Source organism: Amphiura filiformis, chromosome 10, assembly GCF_039555335.1.
Source record: "Amphiura filiformis chromosome 10, Afil_fr2py, whole genome shotgun sequence".
Taxonomy (NCBI): Eukaryota; Metazoa; Echinodermata; class Ophiuroidea; order Amphilepidida; family Amphiuridae; genus Amphiura; species Amphiura filiformis.
Window position 1 is genome coordinate 20,100,223 of NC_092637.1, and position 17,783 is coordinate 20,118,005.

Consider the following 17,783-nt stretch of genomic DNA (forward strand, 5'->3'; position numbering starts at 1 on the left):
GTCCTATCGTACTTACTGAACACAAAGGAAATTGATTATGGTTTTACCATCGACCGTGTTTATAATCCTGTTGCTCTGCTGAACGCTCCGATAGTATCGGCGAACTCGTATACTGTTTGCTTGTTCCTATCGAACGCTATGGCGTACATGAACCATTATCGAAGACGTACAGCAAAGCATTGCTGAGCTAAGTAGACCATAAACGCTGTCCTCCCTTAGTTATCACATCAAGCAAAGCGAGTTGTTTTATAGTGTTGCCTAAACAATATGTAATTTAATTCTTTTGAAGTTTTGATTTTCATGATTGGTTAAAACATGTAGCGAGATTTATAACAAAATTAAATTTCAAAGAAATCATACATTATCATGGCTTCAAGATTATGATTTTGACTTTATCAGGTTCATTGTATTTTTAATATTTAAATTGTATTGTAAATGACCACTTTTGACTTTCATCTCCTCCTTTTAATAAGAACTTGCTGAAAGTGATAGGGGTGCTAATTAGGTTGAAATGCAAGCAATTATTAATACAGATTTTGCAAACAAACAACTCATCTTGCTTGATGACAACACATTTTTGTGAAAATATTCTTGTTTACATGTCTTGGCATTGGTATTTTATTAAACTGAATTCATCAAATTGTGTCCCATAGAGTGAAATTTAATGTGTACATCCAATCAAAAGGATGCACTTGCCGATTCCTATATTTGTCTCTTTTCACATAATAGCTAGGAATAAAAACCAGACTCATCTCAAGTGGAGATCGCTTCAAATCATTCCCAAGCCAAGTCAAGAATACAGAGAACATTCCTAAACCATGTGACAGGGGGAAGATTTGAAGGGACCTCCACTTGAGATGAGCGTGGTATTTATTTATTCCTAGCTATTATGTGAAATGAGACACATGTAGCAGCCGACAAGTGCATCCTTTTGACATGGATGTACAGTATAGAACTTCATAATTTTAATCATGTTGATAGCTTCATTCCCATACCCTGTCTTGTTAGCAATCACAGTAACTTTTCCAAGTATATGGTGGTGTTAACAATGGAGGCACACACACACACCATAGTTGGTATACTGCTTACACAGTGCTGAAACACACTACATAAGTCCACATGAAGCTACCACTTGCGACGTTCCATGGTTTTGAGACAAAACAGTAGGTAACAGTAACTTCACCAAGCGTTTGTAAATGGTTCTAACTGTGGAGGTGTGTGTGTTTTGTCACATTCACACTGTGGAGTCTGCTAACAACCGTGGAGCTCCACAGTTGAAGATAACCTCAAAAATGGGGTTTTTGAGCCATAGAGGGGTATACCACCTGTCATTTTCTGATTAGAGCAACCTCCACAGTATGGCGGTTGCTGTGAGATTTGTGTAAAAAAATCTCCCCAGTTTGAATGTGGGTGTGTGAATCTCCCCAGTTGGAAAACACACACACCTCCACACTTGGCACCATCTACAAGAGAGAGTGTATAGGTTGTGTTAACAATGGAGGAATACACACCACAGCTGGCTACTGCTCACAGTGCTGGACCACAGATTATGAACTAACCATTTGCAACATTCTATGGTTTTAAGACAAAAAAGGTAGGTAACATGAGTAAACAACACTTTTTCCTCTCTCTCATAAATGAAACAAGTCATGAGATCGCATTAATATTATGCCAAGGAAAAGATCTACAGTATTGACCATAATGAAATGATGTAAAATACAGTGTGACCACTGGTGACTTGCTTCTTGTACAAAAGCAAGGACACAGTGTTGGTTACAAAGTAAACCCACCTGTATCCCAAAACTGTGAAATGGCGCATTTCCATAATTCCCAGAATCCTTCGTAGAAAATCAAGACTACATGCATGTAACTGTTCACCAAAATGGTCTATTCTTGGGTATTTTAAGTTCGGTATTTTCAGAATACTTATTGGCCCACATGGAGTAGTGTCACAAATGAGGTGTGACTACATCACTGCGGTAGACATATATATCCCAAATTGGTGACCAACTAATCCAGAAAATCTGGGATATTGTTCAAGTCCATGAAGTCAACTGATTCTACTGGCGGAAGATCCAGAAGGCAGGAGTGTAGCGACATGGCACCGGCTCCACTTGGTAGATCAAACACTGATGATGATGATGAGGAACTGATGATGGGATCTGTGGAAATAAAAATTAATAAACAATTTATTATTACAAATATATGAGTTAAGGCAGGTTGGAGCCAAAGAAGATTTATAAGCAGTCCCATGCTGAAACATCCGGGTACTTGAGAACCAGTCTAGTAATCACACCATTCTTTACTCTTGATTCCCATTCCAGAGTCGAAATTTCAAATACCGTAGGCCTACTCAAAATATTCTAAAACTTGGGTCGATAAGCGTTTTGAGATGATCTCTGAACATTACATCGGTACCCTGTTCAAATAATCTTATTTTGGTAACGTACTATCGACTCGACCCACTTTTGAATGAGAAATACAGGTAGAAAAGTACAAGAAATAGAAGTAAAAATTCCAATTGAATGAACACATCTGCCAACAGCTGTACGCGATCCGACTGCGATAGTTTGCCGCATATTTCAAAGTACAATGCAAACGCACGACCATGGATACAATAATGAAAATGCTAACCAATCTTAAGTGAGTTCGCAAAGTTGGATTCACTTTCGCGTCACGCACACACGGGTGTTCATTCACACAGTGTACGAGGAGAATCATCATGCTTGTATTCATTCAATTGAAATTTCTATGGACTGGTTCTTTCACTAGTTTGAAACAGATGTTTCACTAGTATTATATGGGACCGCCTGTAAATCTTCTCTGGGTTGGAGCATGACCAAGTTTGTACTCAAGTATTCAAATAAATAAAGCTGATTTACAAGAGGAAATTAAATAAACAAAAAAAGAGTGCAGTGATTTATAGTGCACTACGCCCAGGCACAACAGCTAGACGTTGATCCACAAGCCTCAGCACACTTTACAACAATACAGGGACTTCGCAGCTTCAAGAGCGCACACACCCTAGCCCTACTAGTATAGGCCTTTCGACTGTGGTGATCCAAAACCATGCTATATCATAAAACCTGGCTATATCCAGAGAACTGCTAAACCCAGTGACAAGTAATTCCCCAGAAAAAAAAAATCGGGTGGAGCAGTTATTGAGTTTTAGCGGTTCTCGGATATAGTGTGTTTAAAAGGCCCTATAGTAGGGCTAGCACACCCTAGACATTCCACAATAGAGGCTATCCACTTTACTCATGCATGACTTCTAACAAAAGGTGCTGATTCCCGTAGTATTCCTCATTCAAACCAATTCAATGCACGACCTCTGAGTTACCTGCATCATACAAGACAATTAGCAGTAAGTACCTTGTCCAGGGGAATTTTAAGCTAACTCAACTTTACACAAAAGCATTATACTACTAACCACCACCAAGGTTCAAACCTGCAATTATCACTTACAAGGAAATCCCAAGCCTTGATACAAGGGGCGTCATTTTTGCTACAAGGGGTGTCACTTTATAACAATTGTTGTTTTAGTGTGTATTCGCATGTAACATCATTATAATGACATTTAACCCTACAATGATGTATGTTTCTGTATTGTATTCGTATTACGCGGGCTTTGGATGTCGACATTTTCCCATGATGCACTGCGTATTTTCGAACAATGGGTTATTCCAGTTGAAATCCATACACCCCCTATGGAAGACATGACCTTAAGTCTCCCACACAGGGAGTGTAGATTTCAAATGGAGTCACCCATGAATCACTTATAATAGTCCATATGAACAGCCATGTGATCAAATACACACAAATTGGAATTTGGAAGTATTTATTTACCGACATTTAGTAAACCATCACTTCAGTTACATTCTATTGTTCCAAACACCCACCCTCAATCATGCTGCGCATTCATGGTTCTGCCATGGGTGGTGTTGGGGTTTTGAAGCCCTCGCTTACCTTCAAAATTTGTATTCTCTCTTCTTGAGTTGGATTCTATCTGTAAGTGCGAGAAGTCTCGGTCTGTATCATTCATCTTTGCATGATGGATAAGGGGCGCCCTCACAAATCCTATTCTGTCCAAAAATTTGCTGAGGCATTCACTGTCGGGAAGGTGTGCAGGTGTTGATGAATCTAAACATGTGAAGAAAAAAAAAACAATATTAAATATAATATAGGCACAATTGTAGAATAACAAAGAAAAAAAAACGATCTATGTCTCAAAATTTCCAGTTTTCCTAAAAGCATTACTGTTGAAGAATTGTGCAATTAAAACTTATAATACTTCACTACTCCCCATTCCAGAAAAAATCGTTGTGGGGGGGGGGGGGGGAATAAAAGAAATCAAAGTCTGCCAAATGAAACAGCTCAATCCTAATCATTCATTTAGTACTAACTGAAGATAAAAGAAATAGTTCACCATTTTATCAATTTCTTGAAAAAAAAAAACCAAAAACATGTATTTTTAGCATGTTTTCTGACAATCGAGTCACAAAATCAAAGACTTGATACAATTCTAAGCATTCAAAATGTTGAGTATATGTGATGCGATCAAGCAAAATCAGTCGGAACTTGGAAATATTGATTTTGAGATATAGCCACACAAAGGAAACATTTCCTTTTGTTTCCTCTTGTTTTGGGAACTCTTTAATTGCTCATATCTTTGGAACTGGTTATTCAATTTCAATGGGGTTTTCTGCAAAATGCAGCTTTGTAAATGCCATGGCTCGCAAAAGTGGGTAATTTGGGAAGCTACTTCCCAGGAAATATTGGTGTTCCCAGGAAATTAAAATTTTTTTCAAACCCTGGTAAATGCTTTTTTCTATCCTATAAGAAACTGAAAATTGAATATTTCTGAGTTCCCAACTGATTTTGCGCAAATGTTAAAATTAAATGATTTGTTATAAGAATAAAACAAATTTCAGACAAGTTTTACTGGTTCTCTCACATTTTTCTTCATCAAAGATGTGCATATTTTCAACATCTGGGAAGACATCCTCAAACACACTTGGCACCACTTCTGACATCTTGAGTGCTGCAGACTTCTTTGTTGTTCCTTCTTGTTTCAGTCTCAGTGGCTTCTTCTTGGAGGTGAGGCCCTAGTTGGAATAAAATGGAGCAAATAATTCTGTTGATGAGTGCTGATCTGAATCTGAAGTACCAATGTTATCCTATCTGTCATCTTGAATTGTGTGATTTTCATTAAAAAGTCATGGAATTTTAAAATTGAAGTCTGTTAGAATCCTGTTTAAATAGAACTTGTCTTTGTTGTAAATCCTGTGGTTAGTGTGTGTTTTACATATAAACAAGTATTTCACATACTTTTGGTACTTGGAAAAAAAGATTCAAGAAAAAAACAAGAAAAAAACATTTACCCGACCAACCGACCCAACTTCTGAAAGTGGTCTATGGAAAAGCAAACAATTTTTCTTTTGAAATTTACATTACATGCACAGTGCCTTTTAAAAATCGAAGCAGAAAGACCTAAGAAAAACCCCAAAATTGTGCTATTGACTGGTTAAAAGAGGTGAAATATTCAGGACTTCATTTTTGAAAATTGCAGGAGCTCTGTTAACAGTTAATCACTCTCCTGAGTTTACTTAGGTGCTCAACAAGGAGCTCAATCTTGTATTAAAACATCTAGGGATTCAAGTAGTGAGGAGCTCAGTAAATCATACTCCTGAAATGTTGTCAAAGAGAGCTGTAGGAGCTCTGGTGCAATTGAGCACTTTTACTTTTGTAAACAAATTGGGCATTCTCAATTATTTCTCTTTGAAAACTTTGACCTCTCTGGAAATTTCACAACAAATATCAAAGTTGCATGACTTTTCCAAGACACTTATTGTTCATAATTCTGTAAGTTTTTTGGAGAGGCCAGATGGGAACCCTGGATAAACATCATTCCAAATCCTGCCCAAGTCACATGGTTTAGGATTTGTTTTCTGTAGTCTTAAACCATGTGACTCGGGGAGGATTTGCATTATTAATTATGCAAAAAGAGACACTTGTAGCAGCTGACAAGTGTATCCTTTTGGATGTACACATTTGTGATGCGATCAAGCAAAATGAGTCAGATGTCGGGAATACATGTAGGCCCTATTGATTTTGAGATATAGCCAATAATAGTATTCAACTTCCTTTGTATTTTATTGTTCTGAGCAACACTAAAATGGTCTCATTTCTGGAATTGTAAATCAAATTATGATGGGGGTTTCAGCAAAATAAATCTCTCTGAGAGTGGCTTATAAATGTAATACTTTTGAAAACTGATTTTTGATTTTGATCGACATCAGACTCTTTGCTTGATCACATCACATTTTATCATCACTGGATAGTTACCCACCTGGAGACTTGGAGTTGTAATGGATGGTTTCTTGAAGACGGGTCCCATCTGTGATGGTACAGCTTTCTTGAAGACAATGTTGCTACCATCTCCAGTGTTCAACAATTTCTTTCCAAAGGTGCTACTTCCTAGTCCTTTCTTTGACGGGTCATTGCTGAGCTCACCGAGTGCACGTCTGGGTGTGGCTAGTGGCGCACTAGAGCCGCCAAATGTTTTGGCAACTAGGGTTTAAACAAAATAAAGGTTTACTTGGTCAGAAAAATCCAATTTGTGAGTTGTGACACAATTTGATCCACTCAGACAAAAGTCAGAAATTTGCCAGTGTAATCCGATTATCATTATGTCAACTGGATCACGCTTTTGAGTTATACACCACGATCGAAATGATCACAACCCTAAAAAGTCTATGGCATGTACTACCAATTCCAAAAGGTGTGTGATCCAGTTACTATAGAAAAATTATCAAATTCGTGGACATCGTGGAACATACTCTTTGCGTGGCTGTGCGTAGTAAGCAGTTATACGCAGATAGCCTCGCTAATATGGACGCGTGAGAGTGCGTTATGCTGCGAGTAGTTAGCATGATTAGTCGCGGAGTAACAAGCGTAGTTGAATGTTCCACGATGTCCACGAATTTGATAATTTTTCTATAGAGAGTTATGTAACCACTTCACTGACAAATTGTGAAAATAAGTTATTGCAAGTGTTGAAATCCACAAGTCCCTGCCTCCCTGGGCATATTTGGTTGCAAAGTTACTAGTATGAACTTTTCATATGTCCATTATTTTTTAAATGTTTTTTATTATTTTGTGCTCCTTACAATGTATCTCAATTTCATTAATTGCCAACTCTGGTCTGATTAGACCAGATTCAGATCATGTCACAATTTAAGGATTACTTGGTTTTATTTAGCATTTTAAAGTAATGGTATGATTTTTACCACCACCCTTAGGCCAAACAAATAAAATCATTTATCTCATGTCCCTTCTGACATCATAAATTTAATGAGAAATAAGGTTTTTATCACATAAATATTCCAATTTGACAGCAGGAAGTTTGATATTTGAAATTGCCCAAACCAAGATTAGGTCTATAGGCCTATCATACATTGTATGTAGACAAAAAAATCCTCACACCCATTACACCCTGCTAATATACTTGTTGAGGGAAATGGACTGGGAAATCTTGTTTATTGTTTTGTATTATTTTATCCGTGAAATTCAACTACAAACATTCATTTCGAAAAAGAAAAAAAGTTAGAAATCCAACAAGGGATGATTTTACGTACAGGGGACGTGAGACAATTTTCTTTTATTTGGCTAAATGAGTAAAATCTTTAAAACCAAATGACAACATAACAGGGTGTGAAAGCTTTAAAACAAGCCCATGTTCAGATTCAGAGCTGTAGCTTAAATGACATTCCAAAGTTAGGGAACCAACCAAAAGATCGATGACGTCCTATAAACATTTTGTTTCTCAGCCGACCCCCTCCATCCCTGCCAGAAACGTAATTATGAAATGTTGAAAATTTTGACATAATAATAATAATGATATTCTTCAGACCGATGTTTTTTTTACAAACGTAATCAATTATTTTTACCCCCTCCCCCCCTAAACGATTTCGTTTGTAGGACGTCATCAATCTTTTGGTTTGTTCCCTTAAGCAATATTTTAAAATTTTAATATTTTAAAATGACAAAGTATTGCAAAAACCAAGGAACCACAATACATAACCTTTGTTATGATTTCATTATTTTACTGAAATACTTCCCACCTTGTCTTCCAGCAGCCATTGAGCCCAAACGTCCATGTGTCGCCACGGCCGAGTTGGTGTTTTCCTGATCAATAACTGATGTCTGCATGATTTCAACACTCTGGAAAATAAAAATAATGCTACCTTTAATTATTTTAACTCATTTTGGAAAGACTTTTCGTACTGGCCGACCGCTGAAGTCTTGATCATCATGTAAAAGAACCAAGTCATGCCTGCGTTAGACCTAAGGCCAATGAAAGTTAATTCCGAGTTTATCGTCCCTTTTTTTTCCCCGGTTGGTGAGGTGACTTTTTCATTTTCATTATTTCATCAGATTTCATTATTGACCTAAAATGCGTGTTGATTTAAAGCCACACTCATACATGTTGTTTATAAACATGTTTTTATATGGGTAGGGACTAGAAAAGTTAGAAAAGGGCCTCGTTTTGCTTTCAAGTTATGAATTTATATGTTTTACAAACAAAATATATGTTTCCAATTGCTAAAACTGGTGAAACACTGATACTTTGAAAATAATGAATTATTTTGGCATTTTGAAAATTTGACGCGGGTGTTTTTGGTTACCAAAAAGTGACGCGGGCGGGGACGATAAACTCGGAATCGACTTTCACTCGCCTAATGCCACACAGCTTGTTTGGGAAATGAGGCTAGAGTCCCATCATTTTTTGGTACCCTAGATCAGTGTTTTTTTATTGTGAATGTAAGACAAAGAAGCAGCCTGCCCTTGTTACATATTACAATTAGCCATAACACAAGTAATTATTGCACCATAATGACTTAAATTCAGCAACTTTCAAATTAAAATACACCTGTCCTGTTTCTACAATGCATGTAAGAACTTACAACTCCCTGCATCACCAATTCAGCAATCGCTACGGTACACTTCTATGACCGTAATATCACATGATCTAGCCTGAGTCCATGGGCCCCGATCTCAAAACTATTAAGCTTGGCAGAACAAAAATGACAAGTGGTGCATAACAGTTGAAAGACTGGTGAATCAACCCTACCTCATGATCGTGGTGATCCTGACTTTTACTTTAGAACACCCAAGCTATAGCCCTGGTTAAAATCTAAAATTTATCAAATTAAACTTTCTCAACAAGGGTAACTTGTTTTCAAAGTGTACCTTTTATTCCATCTGACAAGCTTTATAATTTGTTCCAAAATTCACATTTTTTATAGCTATTTTTGATGTAATAGCTTGATTCAAAACTGGTGATACCAGCTCTGCAGATGCTTTCGCGTACACGCATGCGAGTTTTGAGGTAATTTACGCTATCCGGTAGCGAATCAACAAAATCATGCATTTTCAAGCGCTTTTTACATCTTTTTTTACTGCATGATGCAATTCTACAAAATTCAGGATGACAAATAAATTTATCAAAAAATGTGAGGTATTTTTCTGACAATATTCCCATATCACTCATCTGATAATCTTTTCATGTCGATGGAAGTGATGCTAATTTTATAACGGTATGTTTCTTGCTTTTACGATTATCTTAAAAACATTTTTCAAGACAAAAACTCCTTAGAAAAATGACCATTAACTTGTTTTCAAAAAGTTGCTTCATGGTTTTGACCTTGTTTTTTACCCAATAATTTTCCTCACTTATCAAAACCTTCACCATAATTCATGTGTATTACATCCCAAGACTCACGTAATGTACAGAAACACATTTTTTGCACATAATTTTAGGCCTAATAAACAAAATGTATATTTTGTACAATTGTACAGCTCTATCGTTTCTGTTATCGGTCTGTTAATCCAGAAATTGTGTTTGCATGTCACATGGACCTTCCCGTTTCTTTAAAATCAACTTTTGAAAGTGTGAAAATGGCTCCCTAGCCGCCACCGTAATCACCAATTCATTAATTAATTAATCCTATTAAAAACTGAAACAATATGAACCAATTTTATTTATTGCTATGGAAAGAGTAGGCCTATACTCTTTAAAATGACACCAAATTGATTATTGTATGACAAGTATTAAAAATACATCATAAACATTGATCACTTAAAGTGGAAAAGTGTTTAATATTTACTCCACCGCCAAATTAGCATAAATGGTGCAGGATGGTGGCCATTAATAAAATTATTTTGTGAGTAGTGCAAGTTGAACTTGAAGTTAGTGAATTTGTGGTTTCGTAAGTTAAGTACATGTACAAGAGTGTCCTCACTCTCAGGAAGCTGAAATTGTCTGGCCGTCATCAGAAGTATATCAACTTTACTAAACATGTAAAAACTACTATATAAAACAAGTTTGGCGATTAGCTGGACACATCACATGCATATGGTCGCATGTCACAAATAGGTCACCCAAAAATGGAGGAGCCGTAACATGAAAATGCTTTCTTCCCACTTCAAGTTTAGTTTATTCTAAAAGTACGATACCTATTTTAGAAAGTTTGGTGTCATTTTGTAGATAATTATGTTCTTTGTCAAATGCAAAAACCCCAAGTCAATTAGACAACTACTTTGAGATTTATACTTCAATATTATGTAAGATGTGTCAATGGAGGAGCTGGGGCGGGTGAGCCGGGGCGGGTGAGCCCCATAGGTTTGTACACAAAATTGTGAAAATATGGCAAACTTCAAACCTTTGTATCTTAAAAAGTACAACTAGCATGGACACCAAATTGCACATATATCATCCTGGATTGTTAATCTACCTCATAGTAGATCAACTGTAACAAAAGATGTAACTAATTAATTGCCTAATTAAATACTAATTAAGACAGTTTTCCCTATATGTTACTGTACAAAGTGTGTACGTAATGCTCCGACATTTCTAAATGGCCTATCTCTTGCCCGAGTCACCCTGCTTATTCAAAAGTACACATATTTTTAAGGAAATTTTTATGAGGAATTCAATTATGCTATTAGTTTTAGTGCCAGACATGGAGGAAAAAAGTTTTGATTGATAATGTCATACAAATTGTAAAATTATTTGTTCAATTTTTGACCACCCTGTATGTTTAACGCAAGGGATACCAAACTCTTTCTTCCTAATTTGTTGGAAGGGCCCATGCAATGTCTTTCTGAATCCATATTTATTTTGAGCTACATAGCTTTCAGAAAAAGAAACTATGGGGTTTACCATGACTCGAAAGATGTTAATCTTGTTGATGTTCCACCCTGTATATTTCTTACCCACCCTGTATTATGATATTATACTTTGTTGATTTGGCATCCTTGTAATATAAGCTTTCCAGAAATGTATATACTTTTAAGGGGGTACTACACCCCTGTGGTAAATTTGTGACTATTTTTGCATTTTTCTCAAAAAATACTAACACACTGGTAATAAAAGTTATGTATATTATTGGGGCAAGGAATCCAGTTACTACGCTGAAATTTCAGTGACTCAAGACAAGTGGTTCAGTATATATGATAGGAAATGAGGTACATACTAGCGGTACCTTATTTCTTATCATAAATAACGAACCGCTTGTCTTGGGTCACTGAAATTCCAGTGCAGTAATCGGATTCCTTGCCCCTATAATATACATAACTTTTGATACCACTGTGTTATTAGTTTTTGAGAAAAATGCAAAAATAGACACAAATTTATCGAGGGGTGTAGTACCCCTTAATGGTCTAAAATGTATTCATTAAAAGTTGTGTTGAAGTGAATCAAGATTGGTGATATTTTTATCATAAAACAATATGTTACACAAAAGATGACCAATTCATGACATGCGACCATATACATGTACAAACGGTCGTGTGTCATATGGTGGGGCACATTTGCGTTACAAGCACTGATTTTGATCATTTGTCTCACTTTTCACTAAAATTGATACATATCTAAAACTATACATCTCACACCAGCAAAACTATACATTTTTGGAAAGCTTATGTTCCAAGGAATCCAACTATGCAAAACTGAAGTTGGTATACAGGGTGTGTAAGAAAATATATAGGGTGATATCATGAAAAATTTTAATTTTGCTAGAAAATTTATAATTTATTGCATTTGCTACTGATATAGAATACCTCAAATGAAATCTAATTTTGTGACAGGCCACACTATGAGCTTTAATAAAATGTATACTTTTGCTATAGTTATGATTGACCAAAGTGGTAATACAGGGTGTGAAAATATACGTAACTTCATGCACCAAATGTTGATTACATTTTTGAAAATATTTTCTTTAGAGTGTATCCTACATTTATTTTAACTGCATATTTAGATTCCTGGGGTAAAAAGCTTTCCAAAAATATATACTTTTCCTATCTTGGGGTGTATAGTTCTCAAGATACAACAATTGAAAGCCAAAACGTATGTTGTGACTGAAAAATTTGGTATTTGTGTGTAAGTGAATAGGAAAAAATACTTGTAAACATAATTAGATAAAATTAATACCTGAATATGAATAATGAATGATAAAGCTTTCATTTGAGGTATGATTTGCATGTATAGCACACAATTTGACAGTGATATAATTTAAAATTCAAATAGATGTCATGTCTTCAAAGCATTTGCCATACATGTAGAGATTGTACATACTCCTCTACCACTTATCCTCTACCACTTATCCATCAGATTTATCATCGTTAACATTTTAATATTTTTCACTTTAGAATTAAACAAATTTGAATTTCAAATTGTGAAACATATTTGAAAATTAGAATAATCAAGCTGTATAATGAGCCCAAACTTCATGCAAATGGACCAAGAATAGCTTTGTGACAACAAGTTAAATCAGAGAGAGGAGAGAAAAATGTAACGCCACCAGGTATTTTGGGGTTCCACCATAAGACACATGACCAAACGCACTTGAAAATGCATGATACGCTAGAATTAGGCCTACCGTCAAAACGAGCGTACAATCTGCCGTACATCAAGCGCTTGTGTGACGCGAATGTTTCGGAGATGGCATCACCGGTTTTGCAACTATAGCTAAAACAATAGTTTCTCGATCATGAGAGTATGAATCATTGAATGTACTGCGTGCACTGCGTGCACTGCGTAATGTTGCAATTTTAGTGGAATGACACGATCATGCATGCATGACGATAGCGCGATCGATTGTGCACGCACAGGAAATGCAGCGCCACCCAAAGCGTGTGTGGTATAGCGTTGTACGCCGACGCAATTGTCATTGCGTGCCTATTGAGCTCTCATGATCGAGAATTTATTATTTTAGCTATATTATATAGCTCTTTTAGTTTTACGTCCAAAATAGCGATAAAAATATGGATTTTGGAACAAAATAAAGCTTGTTGATGAAATAAAACGGAAGTTTGTATAGCTAAAAGTTAAACATTTTTTACCTTGATGCAAAAGTTTAATTTGATAAATTCGCAATTTTAACCCTATATAGCCATGATAGCTCGGGTGGTCTAAAAGAAAACATGAAAAGATCGCCCATAATCATGATAATAAGCTTTACAACTTCGAATAGCCCGAGGTACTCACACCTCCGTCACTACGATTTCCACTGTCCTTCTCCGTACGAAGGAAGGAACAGGGCCATGATGTTTCGGGCTAAACTTCGAACTACAATCGAATCAACAAGCGGCTAGGGGACGCAGGGGTAACCTTGTCAATCAAATACTTCATCTATTATGTCCAATACTTAATCCGATAAGTGATCGATGTATATCGATAAAAATAGGATCAAGATCGTGGATGAGCTATGGCGGCATGCTTTAAAACTTTACGATTCAGCCAGGTAGGCCTATACCTCGTAGGCTGGATTCAGCAGCATGTATGTCATGACTTAATTTATTCGTTATGATTACGATAAAAAAAAACCCGAAATAATAATAATAAAATGATGATTATGATATACTATAATAATACAGGATTCTTTTTTAATTAAAGAAAAACATTTTTTTATTATAGGCCTATTAATTAAACATGTTAAATATACCATTTCGTAACGTCTTGTAGGCCTGGTAATGTCCCGCACACTGACAGAATGAATATTTTAAACTTGTTATAACTTGAGAATTTGAGACGAAAATACCTAGGCCTACATCTAAGTTGAAAACGTTTATTTGGTTTAAAAAAAAAGCAGGATATTAAATCTTATGTGTTTTAAATTTATAGAAATAGTAAGATTTCTTCTTTTTAGTACAAAACGTATTTATTTATTCTCATATATTTAGTGTAGCAATATTATCATTGTTATTATTTTATATATTGTTTTATTAAATTTTGAATTTATATGTTCAACTATCATGGTCTTTCAACATTCACATTAAAATGCAGATTATAGGCTTATGTGGTATCTTTATACTATAGGCTATAAATAAATGGCCAATGATTTAACATAACTTTATAACATAAAGTTTGACAGTTTACAATTTTAATATTTATTTTATATTATTATTATTATTATTATTATTATTATTATTGTTATTATTATGATGATGATGACTAATGATGTTGATGATGGATGATGATGCTTGATAGCCAATATTAAATTATTATTTTTAATATGTAGTATAATGTTTTGTGATATATAGGCCTATGAAATAAAAAATGAACGAATGAATGATTTTGACATTGTGATAACTATTCATTGTTATCATTATTAATTTTTTTGTCATTTCAAATTGTAATATTTTATATTTATTTAACTTTTATTCCATGCAACTTTATGCGCACATGTTAAACTTGGTCAATTTCGCACAGTGGTGCTCTACCATGCAGTCGATTTACCGTTGGTGGGATAATTGCCTATCGATTGGATTGATCATGGATAAACGTATCGGTGATGTCACTGGCTTTAAACTTTGGCGGACAATAGAATAACCATTGATCAGTTGGAGGGCCATTCAACTTTGACGCGCTATTATTAAACTGTACGCTATGAATACGCACACAACGAAAATTTAAATTTGCTTGATTTGGGTTGCAGTTTTAAAAGCTTCCAAATTTCTCTCTACAACTCCTAATAGCTATATATTTTATATATAACTACAAGAAAGGCTTTCAACATTCCATATATGTTCACAAAAAATACCGTAACTTTGCAAGGAATATGATATGGGCACATAAACACAAATTTTTGTCATGAATTGAGATAAATAGTAAGAAAAACTGCGTTATTTTAAAAATGGTGCGAGTTCATAAATCAGGAATTTGCATATGATTAGAAACATGGCTTATTATCCTTATATTAAAAAATCAAGATTTTTGGTTGGTTAAGACAAAAACCTGCCGGGATGAAAAGGGTATTTTACAAGACGGAAAAATACCAGTAAACAGTAGGCCATGCGACAACAGCATTGAGAAGGTTCATGCGAGCAGTGTTAAACTGCGCTGCGTATTTCACTGAACGCAGATGAATGGCGCGCTTAAGGCGCAACAAAGTCACGCGCGTGTACTCGTTCATGGTGTCAAGTCACGCGGTATTGTTATGAAGTTGTTTACTTAATTTTCGTCGATGGGCCTAATCTGGGTAACCAATTTAAACTATTATAACAATTTAGAATTTTAAGTTCAAAATTTGGGACAAAGACTAATCGATAGATAAAGGTTGAAATTACTTGTCTGGCTAAAAATTAGAATGATTAAAGCGTTAAGACAGAAAATATCCGGGTTAGAAGTCCTTAGCAACGAAAATAAATTTGAAGGTAATGCAAACGCAAAAATCACGAATTCTAACGACAAAAGTAGACAAAATGGAAATCAAGTCATGCAAGTAGAGAATTGTGAAGATATTTTCAATACAATTTATTTGTAAATTGCCCAAGATGATTGGCTACACATAATACGATACATTTCAAATTGAAATTTTCCGCGGGAAAGGTAAAAAAGCATACCCAAGAGTGCGACGGTCATTTTTGCCAAGGTCGCGTCCGTTAATAATTTGACCTTTAACGGAAAACGCGCATGATGGCCCTCCGACTGTGATTGACAAGGTTACCCCTGCGTCCCCTAGCCGCTTATTCGAATCACGTAAAGTTAATTTCTTTAAACATCCGTGGTCCGAGCTGTGCGCCAAGCGTCTACGAGCGTACACACAGAAAAAATAAGCAATCACGCTGATTGGCTGATCAATGCACTTGACAACAAGTCGGTTGACCCATTGGTTGTCTGTTCGGCGCGTAGTAGGCGACCTTGTCACTTTTACGCGATCGCAATTCACCAGCGCGTACCCCGACCACGGAAGTTTAAAGAAAACAACTTTAATGTTAAAAATTCCATGTGATTTAGCGACCTGAGCAGCGAAAGAAAACAGTTTACATATGGTTTACCTTTCAAGCTACACAAATCAATGCTATAAAGATTTGCTTAAAGCGCAGAATACGTACAAATCTGTTCAAAAGTCGTCACAAAATTCGCTTTAAATGGCAGTTTTCAAGCCTCCCTGTTTTTATTCTAAGGTCAAAGGTGACATCTGATCAACCAATCAAAGCTCGTATTCATTATTGGTGGCGCTATGAAAAAATCATTTTGGCTCAGGGGTGGTAATCCAAGATTCACAGTTTAGAAAGTTTTATTAAAGATCTTTTTCGACCCCAGTAGGGTTATTAAAATGAGATACAACATATTTTATATAAGTAACCAAGTATACCAAGTATTGTACAATATATGCCTACAAATAAATTTTTGATTTTTTTCAAAAATATTTGAAATTTGGGCGAAAATCGGGCTTTTTTATGATTTTTTTTTGAAAATTCAGCATTTTTTGACCATTTTTAGTGCAAATTTCTCGAAGTTGGTCGAAATTTTTAAAAAAATGAAAAAACTGCTCCTAAATATTTTTATCTAGTTTTTAAAATTAATAAAAAAATTTTTGGCCCAAGAATTTTTTTACGTTGCACGAAAAAAAAAGTGGGCCAAAAACCGTTTTTGTGATTTTGGCCGAAATTGGACCTCACAGATGAACTTATCAAGTCTTTGCCATTCTAAATACGTATACTTTTATTTAGACCAACAATTTTATAGCAGTTACTGAGGCCCGAAAGTTTCCATAATTCCAGGGTTCAGACCAACCTTAAGGGGCTGTGCAATAATTATGTGTACCCCCGGGGTGGTGAATTCTCAAAGTGGTCTGCCAAAATCGCTTGCCCCCCCTTTCGACGTGCCAAAAATCTTTGCCCCCCCTTTCGACGTGCCAAAAATCCTTTGCCCCCCCTTTCGACGTGCCAAAAAATCTTTGCCCCCCCTTTACACAGTAAGATTTTGGGGAACCCTAATTTATAACCTTAAAGTGTGTTATCATATGCGAGCGTAGCGAGCAGGAAATTTTGCATATTTGAACGTGTTCCTAATGTTTTCCTACACCTTTTAGGGCGTAATATAGAAACGATGCCCACAATATCTGTGCCAAAAATCGCTTGCCCCCCCCTTTCGACCTGCCAAAATTGCTTGACCCCCCTTTCGACCTGCCAAAAATGCTTCCCCCCTTTTGGCCTGCCAAAAATCTTTGCCCCCCCCATAATTCACCACCCCGGGGGTACACATAATTATTGCACCACCCCTAAATAAGGTTGATATTTTGCGTTTTATTTATCTCTTTTTTTCTATTCAAACAAACTTTCTAACATTGCTTAAAGTCCTTCATACCTCACTCGACTCCAACTCTAGTTTTTTTAATCCCAATATATGTCCAACTTACTGGATATTTTGTAATTCACTCCACTTCAATTTGCGCGCATTTCATTTCGACATTTAAAAAACCTGCCTACAAATA

General features: G+C 35.8%; 1 protein-coding gene across 2 annotated transcripts; it reads right to left on the minus strand.

Moving 5' to 3' along the window:
* Positions 1 to 1,850: 1,850 nt before the first annotated feature.
* LOC140162151 (uncharacterized) lies at positions 1,851 to 16,477 on the minus strand. 2 transcript variants are annotated; one of them, XM_072185425.1, is made up of 6 exons: positions 16,342 to 16,477; positions 8,124 to 8,223; positions 6,350 to 6,570; positions 4,955 to 5,105; positions 3,967 to 4,140; positions 1,851 to 2,162 (listed from the first exon to the last, which is right to left on the minus strand). In XM_072185425.1, exons 2-6 carry the CDS (start codon positions 8,209 to 8,211, stop codon positions 2,011 to 2,013), a joined length of 786 nt encoding a protein of 261 aa, XP_072041526.1. In that variant the 5' UTR covers positions 8,212 to 8,223; positions 16,342 to 16,477; the 3' UTR covers positions 1,851 to 2,010. The 2 variants fall into 2 exon arrangements, with proteins under 2 accessions (XP_072041526.1, XP_072041527.1); XM_072185426.1 differs by having other exon boundaries at positions 16,399 to 16,461.
* Positions 16,478 to 17,783: the final 1,306 nt, after the last annotated feature.

Coding starts and splice junctions, on each gene's coding strand:
- LOC140162151 (XM_072185425.1), bottom strand. CDS start 8,211: ATGCAGACATCAGTTATTGATCAGGAAAACACCAACTCGGCCGTGGCG. Junction 6,571..8,123: donor AATGGCTGCTGGAAGACAAG/GTGGGAAGTATT, acceptor TTTAAACCCTAG/TTGCCAAAACATTTGGCGGC. Junction 4,141..4,954: donor CATCTTTGATGAAGAAAAAT/GTGAGAGAACCA, acceptor TCACATGTTTAG/ATTCATCAACACCTGCACAC.